At 39.3% G+C, this 20,688-nt stretch overlaps 1 protein-coding gene across 2 annotated transcripts in view; it reads left to right on the top strand.

Moving 5' to 3' along the window:
• Positions 1 to 20,688, top strand: part of GPR156 (G protein-coupled receptor 156) — a 123,505-nt gene that overhangs the window by 22,725 nt on the left and 80,092 nt on the right. For both annotated transcript variants that reach the window (XM_002813242.5, XM_054551432.2), the window contains exons 2-3: positions 18,764 to 19,239; positions 19,469 to 19,605. In XM_002813242.5, coding sequence (XP_002813288.4) covers positions 19,144 to 19,239; positions 19,469 to 19,605 — 233 coding nt within the window. In that variant the 5' untranslated portion in view covers positions 18,764 to 19,143. The remainder of the gene's footprint in view (positions 1 to 18,763; positions 19,240 to 19,468; positions 19,606 to 20,688) is intronic.

A 20,688-nucleotide genomic window follows, 5' to 3' on the forward strand; every position in this document is an offset into this window, starting at 1 on the left:
TCTGGTATGTCAGGATTCCCTGCACAACCGTGCTCCAGGGTCCTTGGGATGATTATTCAGAAACCAGAAAAGTATGTAGAAAACTTAATCGGAAGCACTTAAAGGCTTTAAAAGGGAATTTTTAAAACCATCTTTCCCTCTTTTATAAAGCAGTCTGAGTGTTTGAGAAGCAAATTAATTGAGTCCACTTTACAGTGTTGGGGCAAAAGCATGCAAGTTCCAACATTTACACACTAACAGAAAATTCTTTTCCCTTCCACCGTGCTCCTTTTCTTTCATGGGCCTGCACCACAAACGTCTAACCACAGTCCTAAATTGTTACCCCATGACCCTGCGTGCTTCGATTGCCTCCACTGGTTTCAGACCCACGCTGTGTATTCAAATCAAACCTGCCTTTCTCCCTGTTACTATGTCCACCCAGCACCCTCCCTGCACACACAGTCTTTCTCTTCTTTCCTCCATGTGCAGGCCTTTACCACAGCTGTCCCAAATGTGTGAAAGGCCAACCATAATTCTTCCTTTAAAGGTCCTTTAGAGCAGTATGGAAAGAGTGCTGAACTTGGAAGACCTAGATTCGCTTTCTATACTCACTATGTGATCCTGAGCCCCTCACTTAACCTTGTAGGGCACTTACAAAATAAAGAGATTGAGTTCATGGTATCTTAAGGTTATTTTCCATATCCAACATTCTGTGACTCTTCATCTTTCCCTGACTCAACAATCTGTTCCTATATAGTCAACACCTTCCCACCTTAATCTCATACTCATGCCCTCTTAGAAAGTCTTTACAACTGTTGAGGGTGCAGTGGCTCATGCCTGTAATCCCAGTGCTTTGGGAGCCCAAAGTGGGCAGATTGCTTGAGCTCAGGAGTTTGGGACCAGCCTGCACAACATGGTGAAACCCTGTCTTTACTAAAAATACAAAAAAAAAAAAAAAAAAAGCCGGATGTGGTGGTGCTTGCCTGTGGTCCCAGCTACTCAGGAGGCTGAAATGGGAGGATCACTTGAACCCAGGAGGCAGAAGTTGCAGTGAGCTGAGATCATGTCATTGCATTCCGGCCTGGGTGACAGAGAGAGACCCTGTCTCAATTTAAAAAAAAAAAAAAGAAAGAAAGAAAGAGGCGGGGCACGGTGGCTTACACCTGCAATCCCAGCACTTTGGGAGGCAGAGGCAGGTGGATCATCTGAGGTCAGGGGTTCGAGACCAGCCTGGCCAGCATGAAGAAACTCTGTCTCTACTAAAAATACAAACATTAGCCGGGCATGGTGGTGGGCACCTGTAATTCCAGCTACTCAGGAGGCTGAGGAAGGAGAATCGCTTGAACCCAGGAGGTGGAGGTTGCAGTGAGCTGAGATCATACCATTGCCCTCCAGCCTGGGCAACAAGAGTGAAACTCCATCTCAAAAAAAAAAAAAAAAAGAAAGAAAGTATTTGCATCTGTGAACTATCTTCTGTGTTGAGGATGTTTGTGGCAGAAGGAGATAGACGTAGGCCCTGTCTACGTCTGCCTGGTGCCTCCACAAGGAGCAGTGTATGCTCAGAAAATAGAAGTGAATTTTACTATTAGTATAGGTGACCCATATTGAAAATGTTTGTAAATCTGCTACCAGAACAAGACAGTCATTCAAAGACAATTAAAAATGCATTTTACACTTCCTGCTATTTATAATTATTCATGGATCTGCTGCCTACACTCAGGTAGTAAAAGGAGAGCCAGAAGGAATTCTAGTGAACATCTTATACAATGCTATCCTTGTTGTTGGTTTGAACATACGCATTTTTGCATGAATTTGCATGTAGGTCTCTTTTATTTCTCTTAGTGGATAACCTGAGGCTGAAATACTTCAAGTAATGTATCTATTTGCTCATATTGGGTAGAAACATCGCTGTTATTCCAATTGTCCCTTCTCCTGCTTAAAACATATAGTGAAATGAAAGATGCAGAGATAAGGAAATCAGGGAAAAGAAAAATAGTCATAGGATACTAAAATGAGCCGCAGATACCTGAAACTGCATAGTTGCTATAAATGAGTCGTAAATTTGATTCTGAGCTTTCCAGTGGCCCCAAAAATATAAACATAATAGTATTTATTCCATGACATAAAAATGTATTTGTATTTCTCTGTGTTCAAGAGGAAGAGAAATTTGTACTATGGTCCTTATGAAGGAGCCACTAAGTCAGTGTTGTAGACCACACATTCAATGATATCCTATTAATACCCATGATGATAAATTCATTCATTCAGTAAGCATTTACTGAGTACTTACTTTGTGCTGTATGTGTTTCAGTGTATTGCAGTAATTATTCTTTTTGATGCTCAAATTATCCCTCTGTGGGTCAGTAGGAGCCCGTTGACTCGTGTCCTTTTGACATTATTCTGTAGTTTTTGATACCTTTTTTCCTAGCATATGAGATGTTCCAGGCTTATGTTGTGTATTTCTTGTTCCATAACTCAAATTGACCATTTTGTTGATGAAACTTGATTTTTTTCAGTGAAAAGTGGTTTTATAGAACACAATCTGGGCACTTGAAGTGTTTATTGTTATTGGGTTGCCATTACTTACAAGACTCAGTTAACAAATTAGGAAAAAGAGTGATTTAGAAAGAAAATAAATCCTGAGTTCATATTGTTATTTCCAATTTAAAGATTAAAGGGTTTTCATATAACTTATTTTATATGTGTATGTCTTTTCTCTTACTTTGAAATCTTGGTTTCCAATAACATGAACATAATTACTTCCTTTATCCTAATAGGTACATATATGTGTGTATGTCTATGTATGTATGTATGTAGGTATGTATGTGTGTATGTTTCTATCTATCTATAAAACAGGAAAAATACCCACCTAATGGAGCTTAAGATTTCTTTATAAGTATTTTTTGTCCTTAGGGTATTTAATCAAATTACTGTTACTTAAAATAATGTTTCTCTATGTGGTTATGCCATCAACTTCATATACAATTATTTTATTTCAATTTGTCTTCAATTTTTAAGGATGGTTTTCTTCTTCTGATTTAATTTTGTTTTTAAATTATGTAAAATATTTTCTTGGTTTCAGAGTCAAATCTATGAACATTGAGAAGTCTATTTTGCCTCTCTGTCCCCTCCCCCTTATTATTTTACTCCCCTTATAGATAATGCTTTTGTTTCTCCATTACTTTCTTTTTTTTGGAGACAGGCGTCTCATTCTGTCACCCAGGCAGAAGTACAGTGGTGCGACCTCGGCTCACTGTAACCTCCACCTCACAGGTTCAAGCAATTATCCTGCCTCAGCCTCCTGAGCAGCTGGGACTACAGACACTGACCACCATGCCTGGCTAATTTTTGTATTTTTAGTAGAGACAGGGTTTCACCATGTTGATCAGGCTGGTCTCAAACTCCTGACCTCAAGTGATCCACCCACCTTGGCCTCCCAAAGTGCTGGCATTACAGGTGTGAGCCACCGTGCCCAGCCTCCATTACTTTTTGAAAATAAGCCAATGACCTATATGTATTCTATCTCCTTTCTTACACAAAAGGTAGCAGGCCAGAGTTCAAGATTACAGTGAGCTGTCATCATGCCACTGCACTTTAGCCTGGGCAACAGAGTGAGACCTTATCTCTAAAGAAAAACAAACTAATAAATTTTAAAAATAATTTCTATTAATTAAAAATAATTTTAAACAACTGCGTATGAAGACAACAAAGGAAAACTCTCAGGAATCACTGAAATATGAAAATCAAGTGAGATTAGAGCAAATGAGGATGTGTACGGGAAAGTTCTGTAGAAGACAGATTGAGGCCCAAACAGAGAGAGCTCTAAATACATCATGAAGGTTACCAGAAATGTGAGAAATTCCTGAAGAAGAGGGAAGAAGCAAATCCTCTCCAAATTTAGTTCACTTAGTTGATAATCATTAGTTGACTCCCAGTAGAGTCAGTCTTTTATCATCAGTGCCACCACTGTTGTTCTCTGCATTAACAAAAGAGATATTAATCTGGAAAGCTGCAATCATTTTCACTGTAGAATCAGCCTTTTATTTTTTAGGGGTTTTTTTATTTTTTATTTTTTAGGACACCTTCATTTAAAGTCACTTCATATCTCCTCTGGCTTTTGCAAATGCTGTTTGTCTGATCTACCGTTTCCACCACTGTCCTCAACATTTTTTAGTATGTTATTTAATTTATGTATGTATTGGTGTCCACTGATTATTGTTTGCCTTCCCCCATTGGAACACAGATTCTGTAAAAGTAGGGATCTTTATTTTGTTTACCACTGTATTCTAGGTGCCTAGAACAGTTCCTTTCACATTGTTGGTGCTCAAAAAGAAAAAAGTTAAATGAATGAGTATCAGCAGCAGGAACATTTTGGGGAGAAAGCAAAAGTATAACTGTGGGGGTCTCCATTAATGTATATATATCATCCTCTTATACATTTGTCCCATCACCCCCTAGCCCTGAAATTCTCATTATTTTTTTTTTCTGGTAATGCAGGCTCCAACTCAACTGGCAATGAGAATATGAACTAAGGCAACTGTATTTGAAAAATGAAAGAATATAGGTGATATGAGTTTAAATAATTCAGTATTTGTGTATTTTTCCAATAAGTACATGCTTACGAGCATAGCCTTACAAAATAACAAAAATAATTTTTTACATTTACTCACACATTTACCATTTCCAGCACTCTTCATTCCTTTGTATAGATCCAAATTTGTATCTGGCATCATTTTATTTCTGCCTAAAGAACTAACTCTAACATTTTTTATAGTGCATGTCTCTTAGATTTTCTTTGTCTGAAAATGACTTTATTTTAACTCCGTTTCTGAAATACATTTTCAGTGGGTACTGTATTCTGGGCTGACTTTTTTTTTTCCCAGTGCTTTAGAGATGCCATTCCATTCTCTTCTGGCTTTCATTATTTTTGATGAAAAATCGGTTGTAAGTCTTACTCTTGTTCCTCTGTACATAATCTGACTGCTGCTTCTAAAATTTTATCTTTATTGCTGATTTTTAGCAATTTCTGTGCCTTGTTTTGTTTTTGTTATTTAGTGTTTGTTCTGCTTGGGATTGGTTGAGCTTGGATCTGTAGGTTTATACTTTTCATCAAATGCAAAAAATTTTGGTCATTATTTTTCAAATATTTTTTCTACTCCTCCCTCCTCACTTTTTCCTCCTCAAACACCAATTACATGTATGTTAGACAACTTGCTATTATTCTATGCGTCATTGAGACAATGTTCATTCTTTTTTAATTTCTGTGGGTAAATAGGTGAATATATTTAGGGGTTCATGAGATGTTTTGATATAGGCATGCAATGTAAAATAAGCACATCATGGAGAATGGGGTATCTATTCCCTTAAGCATTTATTCTTTGAATTAAAAACAATCCACTTACACTCTTATCGCTTCTCAGCCTTTTGGGATAAGATCATGTGTAAAAACAATCTACTTACACTCTTCATTTTAAAATGTACAATTAAGTTATTATTGACTATAGTCACCCTGTTGTACTATCAAATAGTAAGTCTTACTCATTCTAATTTTTTATAAACTTTAACCATACCCACTTCTCCTCCCACCTCCCACTCCCTTTCCAACCTATGGTAACCATCCTTCTATACTCTGTTCATGAGTTCACTTGTTTTGATTTTTAGATCCCACAAATAAATAAGAAGATGTGATGTTTGTCTTTCTGTGCCTGGCTTATTTCACTTAACATAATGATCTCCAGTGCTATCCATGTTGTTGCTAATTACTGGACCTAATTCTTATATATGGATGAATAGTACGTCATTGTGTAGATGTACCACATTTTCTTTATTCATTCATCTGTTGATGGACATTTAGATTGCTTCCAATGGACTAATAGATGGACTATTAGATTAGCTATAGTAAGCAATGCTGCAACAAACAGGAGTGCAGACATCTCTTTAATATACTGCTTTTCTTTCTTTTGGGTATATACCCAGCAATGGGATTGCCAGATCATACAGTAGCTCAATTTGTAGTTTTTTTGAGGAACCTCCAAACTGTTTTCCATAATGGTTGCACTAATGTACATTACCACCAACAGTGTACAAGGGTCCCTTTTTGTCCACATCCTCACCAGCATTTGTTATTGCCTGTCTTTTGGATATAAGCCATTTTAACTGGGGTGAGAAGATACCTTATTTTAGTTTTCATCTGCATTTCTCTGATGATAAATGACGTTGAGCATCTTTTCATATACCTGTTTGCCATTTGTCTGTCTTTGTTGGAAAAATTTCTGTTAGCTCTTTTGCCCATTTTTTTAATCGGATTATTAAATTTTTTCCTATAGAGTTGTTTGAGCTCCTTATATGTTCTGGTGATTAATCCTTTGTCAGATGAGTAGTTGGCAAATATTTTCTCTCATTCTGTGAGTTGTCTCTTGACTTTGTTGATTGTATCCTTTGATGTGCAGAGGCTTTGTAACTTGATGTGATCCCATTTTTCCATTTTTGCTTTGGTCGCCTGTGCTTGTGGCATATTGCTCAAGAAATGTTTGCCCAGACCAATGTCTAGAGACTTTCTTCAATGTTTTCCTGTAGTATTTTCATAGTTTGAGGTCTTAGATTTAAGTCTTTAATCCATTTTCATTTGATTTTTGTATATGGTGAGAGCTGGATGTCCAGTTTCATTCTTATGCATATGGATATCCAGTTTTCCCAGCACCATTTATTGAAGAGACCCTCTTTTCCCCAGTGTATGTTCTTGGCACCTTTGCCAAAAATGAGTTCACTGTAGTTTCTGGGTTCTCTCTTCTGTTCTATTGGTCTGTGAGTCTGTTTTTATGCCAGTACTATCCTGTTTTAGTTACAATCGTTCTGTAGCATAATTTGAAGTCAGGTAATGTGATTCCTCCAGTTTTGTTCTTTTCACTCAGGATAGCTTTAACTATTCTGGGTCTTTTGTAGTTCCACATAAATTTTAGGATTGTATTTTCTATTTCTGTGAAGAATGTCATTAGTATTTTGATAGGGATTGCATTGAATCTGTAGATTGCTTTGGGTAGTATGGACATTTTAACAACATTGATTCTTCTAATCCATGAATATGGGATATTTTTCCATTTTTGGTGTCTTCTTCAATTTTTGTAATCCATGTTTTATAGTTTTCATTATACAGATCTTTCACTTCTTCGGTCAGGTTAATTCCTAGGTATTTAATTTTATGTGTGGCTATTGTAAATGGGATTACATTTTTATTTCTTTTTCACATGGTTCACTGTTGGCGTATAGAAATGCTACTGATTTTTTATAAACTTTCATGTTAAGTTCAGGTGTATAAGACAGGTTTGTTATATAGGTAAACTCATGTCGTGGGGTTTGTTTTACAGATTATTTCATCACCCAGGTACTAAGCTAGTACTCATTAGTTATTTTTTCTGATCCTCTCCCTCTTCCCACTCTTCACCCTCAGTAGGCCCCAGTGTCTGTTATTCCCCTCAATGTGTCCATGTGTTCTAATCATTTAGATCCCACTTGTAAGTGAGAACATGCAGTATTTGGTTTTCTGTTCCTGCATTAGTTTGCTAAGGATAATGGCCTCCATCTCCATCCATGTTCCTGCAAAGGATATAATCTCATTCTTTTTATGGCTGCATAGTATTCCATGATGTATATGTACCACATTTTCTTTTTTTTCCTTCAACTTTTATTTTAAGTTCAAGAGTACATGTGCAAGATGTGCAAGTTTGTTACATAGGTAAATGTGTGCCATGGTAGTTTACTGCACAGATCATCACATCACCTAGGTATTAAGGCCAGCATCCATTAGCTATTCTTCCTGATGCTCTCCCTCCCTCACCACACCCCCTCCGAGAAGCCCCGGTGTATGTTGTTTCCCCCTCACATGTGTCCATATGTTCTCATCATTCAGCTCCCACTTATTAGTGAGAACATGAAGTGTTTGGGTTTCTGTTCCTGCATTAGTTTGCTGAGGATAATGGCTTCCAGCTCCATTCATGTCCCTGCAAAGAGCATGATCGCGTTCCTTTTAATGGCTGCATAGTATTCCATGTTGTATATGTATCACATTTTCTTTATCTAGTATATCATTGATGAGCATTTAGGTTGATTCCATGTCTTTGCTATTGTGAATAGTGCTGCAGTGAACATATGTGTGCATGTATCTTTATAACAGAATAATTTATATTCCTTTGGATATAGACCCAGTAATGGGATTGCTGGGTCAAATGGTATTTCTGCTTCTAAGTCTTTGAGGAATTGCCACACTATCTTCCACAATGATTGAACTAATTCATACTCACACCAATAGTTCCTTTTTCTCCACAACATTGGCAGCTTCTGTTGTTTTTTGACTTTTTAATAATAGCCATTCTGACTGGCATGAGATGGTATCTCATTGTGGTTTTGATTTGCATTTCTCTAATGATCAGTGACGTTGAGCTTTTTTTTCATATGTTTGTTGGCCAGATGTATATCTTCTTTTGAGAAATGTCTGTTCATGTCCTTTGCCCACTTTTTAATGGTGTTGTTTGTTTTTCTTGTAAATTGGTTTAAGTTCCTTGTAGACTCTGGTTATTAAACCTTTGTCAAATATATAGATTGCAGAAATTTTTCTCCCATTCTTTAGGTTGTCTGTTTGCTCTAATAATAGTTTCTTTTGCTGTGCACAAGCTCTTAAGTTTAATTAGATTCCATTTGTCATTTTTGCTTTCATTGCAATCACTTTCGGTATTTTTGTCATGAAATCTTTGCCTGTACTTATGTCCTGAATGGTTTTGCCTAGACTTTCTTCTAGAGCTTTTTTTTATAGTTTTGGGTTTTACATTTAAGTCTTTAATCCATCTCCAGTTAATTTTTGTATGTGGTGTAAGGAAGGGGTCCAGTGTCAATTTTCTGCATTTGGCTAGCCAATTCCCCCAGCGCCATTTATTAAATAGGGAATCCTTTCCCTATTGCTTGTTTTTGTCAAACTTGTCAACAATCAGATGGTGGTAGGTATGCGGTCTTATTTCTGAGCTCTCTATTTTGTTTCATTGGTTTATGTGTCTGCTTCTGTACAACTACCATGCTATTTGGGTTACTGTAGCCTTGTACTATAGTTTGAAGTTGGGTAGTGTGATGCCTCAAGCTTTGTTCTTTTTGCTTAATATTGCCTTGGTTATTCGGGCTCTTTTTTGGTTCCATATGAATTTTAAAATGGTTTTCTTCTAATTCTGTGAAGAATGTCAATGGTAGTTTAATGGGAATAGCATTGAATCTATAAATTACTTTGGGCAATATGGCCATTTTCACGATATTGATTCTTCCTATCCATGAGGATGGAATGTTTTTCCGTTTGTTTGTGTCTTCTCTGATTTCTTTGAGCAGTGGTTTGTAGTTCTCCTTGAAGAGGTCCTTCACTTCCCTTATTAGCTGTATTCCTAGGTATTTTACTCTTTTTGTAGCAATTACGAATAGGAGTTCATTCATGATGTGGCTCTCTGCTTGCCTGTTGTTGGTGTATAGGAATGCTAGCAATTTTTGCACATTGATTTTTATATCCTGAGTCTTTGCTGAAGTTGCTTATCAGCTTAAGAAGCTTTTGGGCTGAGACAATGGGATTTTCTAGATATAGGATCGTGTCATCTGCAAACAAAGATAATTTGACTTCTTCTCTTCCTATTTGAATACCATTTATTTCTTTCTCTTGCCTGATTGCCCTGGCCAGAACTTCCAATACTATGTTGGATAGAAATAGTGAGATAGGGCATCCTTGTCTTGTGCCAGTTTTCAAGGGGAATGCTTCCAGCTTTTGCCCATTCAGTATGATACTGGCTGTGGGATTGTCATAGATGGCTCTTATTATTTTGAAGTATGTTCCTTCAATACCTAGTTTATTGAGAGTTTTTAACATGAAGGGATGTTGAATTTTATTGAAGGCCTTTTCTGGGCCTATTGAGATAATCATGTGGTTTTTGTCTTTTATTCTGTTTATGTGATGACTCACATTTATTGATTTGCATATGTTGAACCAAACTTGAATCTCAGGGATGAAGCCAACTTGATCGTAGTGGATATGCTTTTTGATGTGCTGCTGGATTTGGTTTGCCAGTATTTTATTGAGGATTTTTGCCTCAATGTTCATCAAGGATATTGGCCTGAAGTTTTCTTTTTTTGTTGTTGTATCTCTGCCAGGTTTGGTAGGAGGATGATACTGGCCTCAAGAATGAGTTAGGGAGAAGTCTTTCCTTTTCAATTTTTTGGAATAGTTTCAGTAGAAATGGTATCAGCTTTTCTTTGTACCGCTGGTAGAATTCAGCTGTGAATCTGTCTGATCTTGGGCTTTTTTTGGTTGGTAGGCTATTTGTTACTGCCTCAATTTCAGAACATGTTATTGGTATATTCAGGGATTCAATTTCTTTCTGCTTCAGTCTTGAGAAGGTGTATGTGTCCAGGAATTTATCCATTTCTTCTAGATTCTCTAGTTTATGTGCATACAGTTGTGTGTAGTATTCTCTGATGGTTGTTTGTATTTCTGTGGGGTCAGTGATGATATCCCACTTAACATTTCTGATTGTGTCTGTTTGATTCTTCTCTCTTTTGTTCTTTAGTAGTCTAGTTAGTTGCCTATCTATTTTATTAATTAAAAAAAACAGCTCCTGGATTCATTGATTTTTTTCAAAGGTTTTTATGTCTATATTTTCATTTCAACTCTGATCTGATCTTGGTTATTTCTTGTCCTCTTCTAGCTTTGAAATTTGTTTGCTTTTGGTTCTGTCATTCTTTTAGTTGTGATATTAGGTTGTTAACTTGAGATCTTTCTAGCTTTTTGATGTGGGCATTTAGTGCTATAAATTTTCCTCTTAACACTGCTTCAGCTACACCCCAGAGATTCTGGTATGTTGTCTCTTTGTTCTCATTAGTTTCAAGGAACTTCTTGATTTCTGCCTTAATTTTGTTATTTACCCAGGAGTCATTCAGGAGCAGGTTGTTCAATTTCCATGTAGTTGTGTGGTTTTGAGTGAATTTCTTAATCTTGAGTTCTAATTTGATTGTGCTGTGGTCAGAAAGACTGTTATGATTTCAATTCTTTTGCCTTTGCTGAAAAAGTGCCATGTGGTGTTGAGAAGAATGTATATTCTGTTGTTTTTGGGTGGAGAGTTCTGTAGATATCTATCAGGTCCTCTTGATCCAGAGCTTAGTTCAGGTGCTGAATATCTTTGTTAATTTTCTGTCTCAATGATATGTCTAATATTTTCAGTAGAGTGTCAAAGTATTTCACTATTATTGTGTGGGAGTCTAAGTCTCTTTGTAGGTCTCTAAGAACATGCTTTATGAATCTGGGTGCTCCTGTATTGGGTGCATATATATTTAGGATAGTTAGCTCTGCTTGTTGAATTGAACCGTTTACCATTATGGAATGCCCTTCTTTGTCTTTTTTTTATCTTTATTGGTATAAAGTCTGTTTTGTCAGAAACTAGGACTGCAACCCTTGCTTTTTTCTGTTTTCCATTTGCTTCTAAATTTTTCTCCATTCCCTTATTTTGAGCCTATGTGTGTCTTTGCACTTGAGATGGGTGTCTTGAAGACAGCATACTGATGGGCCTTGGCTGTTTATCCAGCTTGCCGTTCTGTGACTTTTAATTGGGGTCATTTAGCCCATTTATCTTTAAGGTTAGTATTGTTATGTATGAATTTGATCCTGTCATCATGATGCTAGCTGGTTATTTTGCTGACTTGTTTTTGTGGTTGCTTCACAGTGTCACTGGTCTGTGTACTTTAGTATGTTTTTGTAGTAGCTGGTAACAGTTTTTCCTTTCCATATTTAGTGCTTCCTTCAGGAGTGCTTGCAGGGCAGCCTGGTTGTGACAAATTCCCTCAGCATTTGCTTGTCTGAAAAGGATCTTATTTCTCCGTCGCTTATGAAGCTTAGTTTGGCCAGATACGAAATTCTGGATTGGAAATATTTTTCAAGAATGTTGAATACTGGTTTCCAGTCTCTTCTGGCTTGTAGAGTTTCTGCTGAGGAGTCCACTGTTTTCTGTTGGGCTTCCCTTTGTAGGTGACCTGGACTTTCTCTCTGGCTACCCTTAGCATTTTTTTTTTTTTCATTTTCACCTTGGAGAATCTGATGATTATGTATCTTGGAGTTGATCTTCTTGTGGAGTATCTTACTGGGGTTCTCTGCATTTCCTGAATTTGAACTTTGGCCCATCTTGCTAGCTTGGAGAAGTTCTCCTGTATGCTATCCTGATGTATGTTTTCCAACTTGGTTCCATTCTGCCCCTTTCTTTCAGGTACCCAAGTCAAGTCATAGGTTTGGTCTCTTTACATAATCTCATATTTCTCTGAGGTTTTGTTCATTCCTTCTCTTTTTCTTTTTTTCTGTATTCTTGTCTGCCTGTCTATATGCAGAAAGATAGTGTTCGAGCTCTGAAATTCTTTCCACTGCTTGGTCCATCCTATGGATACTTGTGATTGCATTGTGAAGTTCTTGTGTATTACAAGAACTTTATTTTTTTATCTTTATCCAGTCTACCATTGATGGGCATTTAGGTTGATTCTATGTCTTTGTTATTGTGAATAGTGCTGCAATGAACATACACGTGCATGTGTCTTTATAATAGAATGATTCATGTTTATTTGGGTAAATGTATGTTGATTTTGTACCCTGCAGTTTTATTGAATTTATCAGTTCTAATCATTCTTCTTGCGGAGTCTTTAGGTTTTTCCAAATATAAGATCATATTGTCTGCAAACAATGATAATTTGAGTTATTCCTTTCCAATTTGGATGCTTTTTCTATCTTTCTCTTATCTAATTGCTCTAGCTAGGACTTCCAGTAGTATGTTGAATAACAGTGATGGCAGTGGGCATCCTTGTTGTGTTCCAGATTTTAGAGGAAAGGCTTTGTCCTTCCCCCATGCCCCAGGAAGGTCCAGGAGTCAAGGACTAGAGTCCAAAACCTTAGAAGCCTACCTGGTATTCTATCATACTGTGGCTGAGCTGGCCCTCAGACCACAAGACACAGTTCTTCCCACTCTTCTCTCCCCTTTCCAGAGGCAGAGGAACTGCCTTTAGTAGAGACAGGGTTTCACCATGTTGGCCACTGCCAACCCAGGCCATGAGGAGGACTGCCAGACTACTGCTGATGTTCCCTTAAGGCCCAAGTTCTCTTAAATCAGCTTGTCCTCAATGCTACCTAGCGTGAGACTCACCCTTCAGGACAGTGAGCTCCCCTCTGGCCCAGGAAAGGTCCAGAAATGCTGCCCAAGGGTCAAGACCTGTAATCAGGGACTCCAAGAGCCCTCTTGGTGTTCTAACCCCCGTATCTGTGCTGGTACCTAAGGTGCAAGACAAAGTCCCTTTTACATTTCCTTCTGCTTTTGTCAAGCAGAAGTTTTGTCCTGCAGCCACCACAGCTGGTAATGTACTGAGTCCCACCTGAAGCCAGCAAGTCTCAGAGGCTCACCGAAGGCCCTCAGCATAGTCCCTGGTTATTGCTTCTGGTTATTCAGGGCCCAAGGGCTCTTCACTTAGCAGGTGATAAATGCTGGCAGGGCTGAGTCCTTTCCTTCAATACAGTGGGTTCCCTCTGGCCCAGGGTGTGTCTAGTAATATCACCTGGTTTCTAGGGCCTAGAATGGAGGCCTCATGACTCTGACCAGTGCCCTATCCTGCTGTGGCTGAGCTGGCATCCTAGATGCAAGACAAAGTTCTCCCCACTTCTCCCTCTCCTATTCTCAAGTGGAAGGAAGGGGTCTCTTTTGGAGCTGTAAGCTGTGTAGCCTGGGGTAAGGGGAGGGGTGATGCCAATACTCTCTTGGCTGCCCCAGCTGGTGTCTCAGTAGGTTGCATGCACTCCCAGTCTGCTGTCTCTGGGCCTAGTTCAGCACCAGGACTCACCTAAGAGTTGCAGTCCTTATGGCCTAGACTGCTTTTAAAGTTTACTTGGAGACAGAGAGCACTGTGGCCCTCACTGGTGAGGTTTACAGGCACTCAAGTTTAGACCACTGGGATTGGTGATTCCTCTCTGGCTAGGGCTGTTTTAAATCCTCCCTCTGTTTGCATATGTCAGCTGAGTTTGATCTAGTTTTCGTTTCTGCTCTGATTTCTGGTTCTTATGAAGGTGTTTTCTTCTGTGTAGATATCTGTTAACTTGGTGTCCTTGCAGAGGGAATGATCAGTGGAGCCTTCTATTTTGCCATCTTGATCTGCCGCCATATATCATTCTTATCAATCATTTTCTCTTTATGCACCTGGAAATACACTGGTATACAAAATTAAGATCCTTACTTTCACATAATTTGTGTTCTAATGGGGGAAGTCAAACAATAATCAGTGGACACCAATACATAAATAAATTAAATAACACATGAAAAGGTGTTGAGGACATGCTGGGCATCGTGGCTCATACTTGTAATCCCAGCACTTTGGGAGGCCGAAGCAGGTGAATCACTTGAGGTCAGGAGTTTGAGACCAGCCTGACCAACATGGTGAAACCCTGTCTCTACTAAAAATACAAAAATTAGCTGGGTATGGTGGCAGGTGCCTGTAATTCCAGCTAATAGGGAGGCTGAGGCAGGGGAATCGCTGGAAGCTGGGCGGCAGAGTTGCAGTGAGCTGAGATCCCGCCACTGCACTCCAGCCTGGACAACAGAGTGAGACTCTGTCTCAGAAAAATAAATAAATAAAAATAAAAGCTGTTGAGGACAATGGAGGGAAACGCAGATCAGAGAAAGAACATTTACAAAAGCCAGAGGGAGGGTGAAGCAATTTTAAATGAGGTCAGATTTTTGGATAATTTCTATTGCTATGTTTTTAAGTTAACCAATGTTTCTTTTTGCAATGTCTGATCTGTTATATTTTTATTTCAGATATTATATTGTTATCTCTAGAAGTTCCATTTGGATCTCCTTTTTATCTTTCAATTCTCTCCTCATTTTGTTCATATTTTGCTTTATATCCTACAGCATATTTATAATAGTTGTTTTAAAGTTCTTGTGTGATAGTTGTATCATTTCTGTTATTTCTGTGTCTGATATTATTTATCTATTCTTTAAAACTTTATGGTTATAGGTCATATTTTTTCATTTCTTTGAATGCCTGGTGATTATTTTGAATTTTACATTGTTGAGCACTGGATCTTGTTATATTCCTTTTAAGAGCATTGAGTTGTGTTCTGGAATGCAGTTGAGTTTTTACAGATCACTTTGATCCATTTGAGACTTTCCTTTGGGGTATATCCAGAGTAACATCTAGTTTAGAGTTAATTTATTTTTACTACTAAGATGTGGCTTTTCTGAGGATTCTATCCAATGTCCTGTGTATTATGGGGTCTCTCCACACTGGCTGATGGAAACACAGGGTAGTCTCAGCCCTGTGTGAGCTCCAGGAATTACTCAGCTATTGCCTATCAGTGTTTTTCAACTCCAAGTAGTTTCTTCCCGCTCATATCCAAATCAGTACTTAGAAGAAGACTTGGTGGGGGGATCCTCTGCAGATTCCCAAAGTGCTCTCCCCACTCTCTGTATCTTCCTCTTCTTCATTACTCTGCCCCACAAATTCTGGCCACCTCAACATCCTCAAATTCCAATCCATTCCCCTTAACCTCAGGTAGAATTCTAGGTTCTGATTGGTTTTCCCTTCACGTGCTGTGACCTGGAAACGACCTCCAGGCAGTATCTCTTAGGAACCCCGGTTGTGTGTCATCTGTTGGACAATGCCTGAAAATTGTTGTTTCATGTGTTTTGTCTGGTGTTCAACTTGTTCACAGAAAAAAGCAATTTGCACAGCAGTTAATTCTTCACAGACAGAAGCAGAAGTTCTACCAACTGCAAAACAACCAAAACAACTTGTTAAAAGACAGCATTTGTATGACTGGTCATAAATTATGTATAGAAGAATAGAGATTTTGTGAGAAAGATATGGGCCTGTACAGAGGGGTGAACTTGCAAATGACCATCTTGCACTTGGGGATAGTGTCTGTTTTCCTGATCCTAATCACTGGGAAGGATTCTGTAATCTCTATCAAATAAATTGCAAACACTACCACGCATGGCCTTGGGTCTACTACTGTCTATGACATAAACAGTTTCTCCCTAGAGACTTAGTTGTGAGGGTACAGGGGGAAGGTCACTTTTGGAGGGGCCTGGAAGACCCTTCCCTTTGTGCCTTCGATTCTGTATATATCTTGTGGTCAGATGTCTTGTCATTACCCTCTCTGATAACTCCCCACCCACTTTCCCAATCACTAAACACTTTTTGAAACCATTCAACTCTTTCCTTTCAATGATTGAGCCCTTCATTGTTTCATCAGCTCCTCTTGTGTGAATCTCTGTGAATGTGTGCCAAGTTTGCAGTTTAATGCCTGTCCCATGTAGGAGCCCAATATTATGGTATATAAAGTTTCTACACTGGATATCCATGGACTGAAGAGGGGCCTAGCATTCAGAGTTCCACGCCAGTGAGTTTAGCTTATCCAAGGGTACCTCTAGAATGAGCTCAGAAATTTATTCCAAGTCAGAGTTGCATCCCCCAGGACTTTAGGCTCAGATGGACAACCCCATCATATTTACAGAATCCCTCAAAGATAATTTAAGTTTAAGATTGTCAGCCCACCTGGAGTGCACAGTGTTGACCAGGGTTTCTCAACCTTAGCACTGTTGACATTTGGGGCCAGATAATTCTTTGTTGTTCGGACCATCCTGTGAATTATAGTATGTTTAGCAGCATCCTTGGCATCTACCTACTGGATGTGAATAGCATCCTTCTCTTAATTTTGACAACCACAAATGTCTCCAGAATTGCCAAATGTCCCCTAAATGTGCAAAATTGCATAGTTGAGAACTACTGGTAAAGAGGCACTATGGCATGCCAAGCTATAGGGAGCCCACAGAAGTGCACCTCTGGGAACTAAAGCTGAAGAAACCCAAGAGGCCCCTTGGTATCTTCTTGGAAGAGGTTAGTCCAGAGTGTCTGCACCATGTGGAGTATATACTGGGATGACATTGACCTTGGAGTGTAAACTCCTGGGATTCTTGGCTCTGCAGATTTGAAGCAGGGTTTTCTTCTCTGCTTTTTAGTTTACTTATTTGAAAATGAGGAATGGTGTTTACATCACAAAACACTGTAGTGAGGACAAAATGAGGTTTTATGTATACATACACCCATACATATACATATATACTTCTTCCAAATGATATAATAATATATAAACATTGAATGAATAATGATTCAAATATAAGTGTACTTATTTGCCACTATGATTAAAAGGGCAATATAGGAAAAATACATTTTCTTCTAATCCATCATGTCGTAATAGTCCTCCCTGTGGTTTGCAGTATGGTTCTGTGCTAGAAGGCACAATAGGAAATCTCTAACTTTAAAAAAAAAGAAAAGAAAAAATATCTTTCTAGCAATTAAAATCTCAACTAAATTAGAATGTAAATAGGTTTTTATATTTGCTTCTTAATTTTGCATTCAATAATCTGACTAGAATATGCAAGAATTTAAATGCCTTGATGGGAGATAGTGGCTTTTAGTTCTCTTGGGATTTCATTGTAATAAACCTGGTAAATAATTCAGGAACATATGAGAGGCCAATGAATGGTCAGCACCTGGTGCTATATTGTTTGTGCCTAAGCACACAGACTCCAAAGATGGTACTCTCCACCTGTCACTGTTGTTCTGGCTTAAACATGGGCCCTGTGTTCAGTGGCTATTGAAATAATAGTAATTGATATTTTTGCCTTGTCCAATTTTCCTCCACAATCAAAGGAAACTGTGCTAAGCTGTTTAAAAAACACAAAGCAGAAGTGGCAGCCTCTTTTAGATTACCACTGGTAAAATTTCAAATCTATTTTCTCTATTAAGGGATTGATTGCTTTAAAGAATTAGGGATATGGCTTATCTTTTCTACTGGTGCTAATTTGAGCCTTTTTGCCTTTCTGTCTTTGTTCCATAAGGCTGAGCTTCTGTTTAGATCACATTATTCATATTGCGAGGGTCTTCTGAGAGAAATAACACCATCCTCTGGCCAGCCACTCACTCTGCAGGAGTTCCTAGAGCTCCCCAGTTTCTTTCCCTATTGCCTGAGTAGTCTATCTCACTCGTGTTAGTCTCACAGTTTAAATACAAACAAACAAAGACTCTTGCAGGCAGCTTGGGTACCTTTCTTTGACCCCAGCCGACTGGGCATAGAGAACAAGAGCTAGAGAGAACAAGAGCTAGAGTGACTGACAGATCATGTGTGGAGACAGCATGGGGCACCTGAGCCCAGCACCATCCAGGATCAGACAGAACTTAAGCCATGAGCTGCGTAGAAAGATCTTGGGAGGGCACTGGGTTTCCCAGTATGGAAAAAAGAAAAATGTGGCTCACAAGTCTGAGCTAAGGTCTTTACAGTACTGGGCCATAAAAAGGATCTGAAAAGAAACTGCAGAAAATGTTAGATATGCTTTATCTTTGTTTTAAAAATATTATTTACTATAATGGCTTAAAATATGTTTATTTAAACATATTATATTTGATACCTTTGTAATATATATAATAAAGTGTATAATAAAATATAACTATATAATTAAAATAGATGATATTTTAAAACCTCTGTAATAAGCCATTTACTGTGTGTGTGTGTGTGTGTGTGTGTGTGTGTGTGTGTGTGTGTGTGTGTGTGTGTGTGTGTGTGTGTGTGTGTGTGTGTGTGTGTGTGTGTGTGTGTGTGTGTGTGTGTGTGTGTGTGTGTGTGTGTGTGTGTGTGTGTGTGTGTGCCTTTGTTTAACAGGTTTAATTGCTTTCCTTTCTTCAGGAACCAGAGTGAGGGTACTCGAACAGTGACTGCCATCTGGTGGTTAACCAGAATCATCACCTTGTGTAGCCTGATGGTTACTAAGATGTCCACTCTTGACTCACATGGCATGCACTGGCAGCAGGGGACCAGTTGAAGGATGTCTGATTTTGGAGGGTGACCAGTCGAAGGATGTCTGATGAAGGAGCCTAGTGAAATAACCCTTTGCTTCTACCTGAATGGGTTGTTCACTCTGGATTCTGAGCCTGCAGCCAGCTCCAAAATGGGGCCTCTGAAGAAAAGATTTGAGTTGCTCTTGTGTTTTAGTCAAAGATCTGCATCCCTACCAGTGGGTAACCAAGACTGTGAATAAGCACACGCCAACAGGGGCATGTGGTGACATGGAGCCTGAAATAAACTGCTCTGAATTGTGTGACAGCTTTCCTGGCCAGGAGCTGGATCAGAGACTCCTTCATGATCTCTGCAAGACAACAATTGTAAGTGAGCAGCCACAGGATGCCAGGGCTGCTCAGATGTATGTGGTGGTGGTGGTGGTGTTGGGGAGGAGGAGGTGGAGGGAAAGGGGGACGAGGAAGGGGAGGACTGGGAGGAGGAGCTGCTCATGCAGGATACGTATTTCCCAGCACTTGGTGACGATGGGGCAGTTTGGTTTTGACCTATAGAAAATCCTTCATTCCTAACAGCTCTTCCTTATTCTGTCCTCAGACATCTTCCCACCATGGCAGTAAGACCATCTCTTCATTATCTCCTGTCCTCTTGGGTATTGTTTGGACTTTTCTCAGCTGTGGACTTCTGCTGATACTTTTCTTTCTTGCCTTTACAATTCGCTGCAGGAAGAACAGGTAAGTAGCCCAGTTTCTCATCACACATAACTGAATCATGAAACCCCAAATGTTACTATCTTTTGGCAGCACAAGCCACTAGCTGGTCTCCCACTACAGGATTAAGCCACATGAGACATTCCCTCTGAAATAGTCTACCTGTTGAGAAGGGGAAAGATCTAGGTCAGTATTGTGCTAACTACTGCAAGGGTATCCAAAGAAGAGAATGAAGAGTCTCTCTCTATAATGGAGGTACAATCCTTCTGAGAAGATGAGGTATTTATATTTAAATTGAAGACCATGTAGAGGATTCCAAAACAACACAAAAACTTGAGGACAGCACAGCAGAACCAGTCTGGGTGAGTTAGGGTTTCTGCAAAAGCAGTGAAGCGCTGCTACCTGGCTATTTGCTAGATAATTCTGGCTGACTAGAAACTGACCAGCTCACCAAGGTAAGTATGGCTCCCAGGATTCGCAAAAGAAGCAAAATGGTGACTTTTTTCTGAAGGGACTTATAACACCTTGCCTTGGAGGCAACTTCATCCTTCCTCAGGGCCATCCCATCTCTCCCACCCCAACACTGTACCCTCATCCTACCACAGCTGTCCCAGGGTGCCTCATGAGAAGCCCTGCTCCAGCCCTCTCCTTAGCCCACAGCTGACTTCTAGATGGAGCCCACAATCAGAAATTAACAACTTCCTCAAACCAGCCAAACTCATCCAGCCCCACTCCAGCCTTACCCTGTATGGTGACCAAGCATGTCGTGCTCCCTTGCCTGTGGATTTGACACTCAGATGAGAATCGGTCAGTTGCATTTTGGGAGGCTGTTTTGCCATGTTAGGCATGGAGGACATGGAATTGTTAAGCAGCAGTGATTGGTTGTTGGGTCAGCCTCAGCATGGTGGTGATATGTGGCACTCCAACTAGAGTATACCCCAGAGACTGCCTCAGCCACTTTTCATTCTGTTCCTCAAGCACACTACACTGACTCCCATCTCAAGGCTTTTGTACTTACTGTTCCCTCTGCCTGGAAGTCCTCCTCAGATATTCCCATGACTAGTTCCTTCTCATCTTATAGGTCTTGGCTCCAGTGTCACCTCTTCA

Source organism: Pongo abelii, chromosome 2 (assembly GCF_028885655.2).
Source record: "Pongo abelii isolate AG06213 chromosome 2, NHGRI_mPonAbe1-v2.0_pri, whole genome shotgun sequence".
In the NCBI taxonomy this organism is placed as follows: Eukaryota; Metazoa; Chordata; class Mammalia; order Primates; family Hominidae; genus Pongo; species Pongo abelii.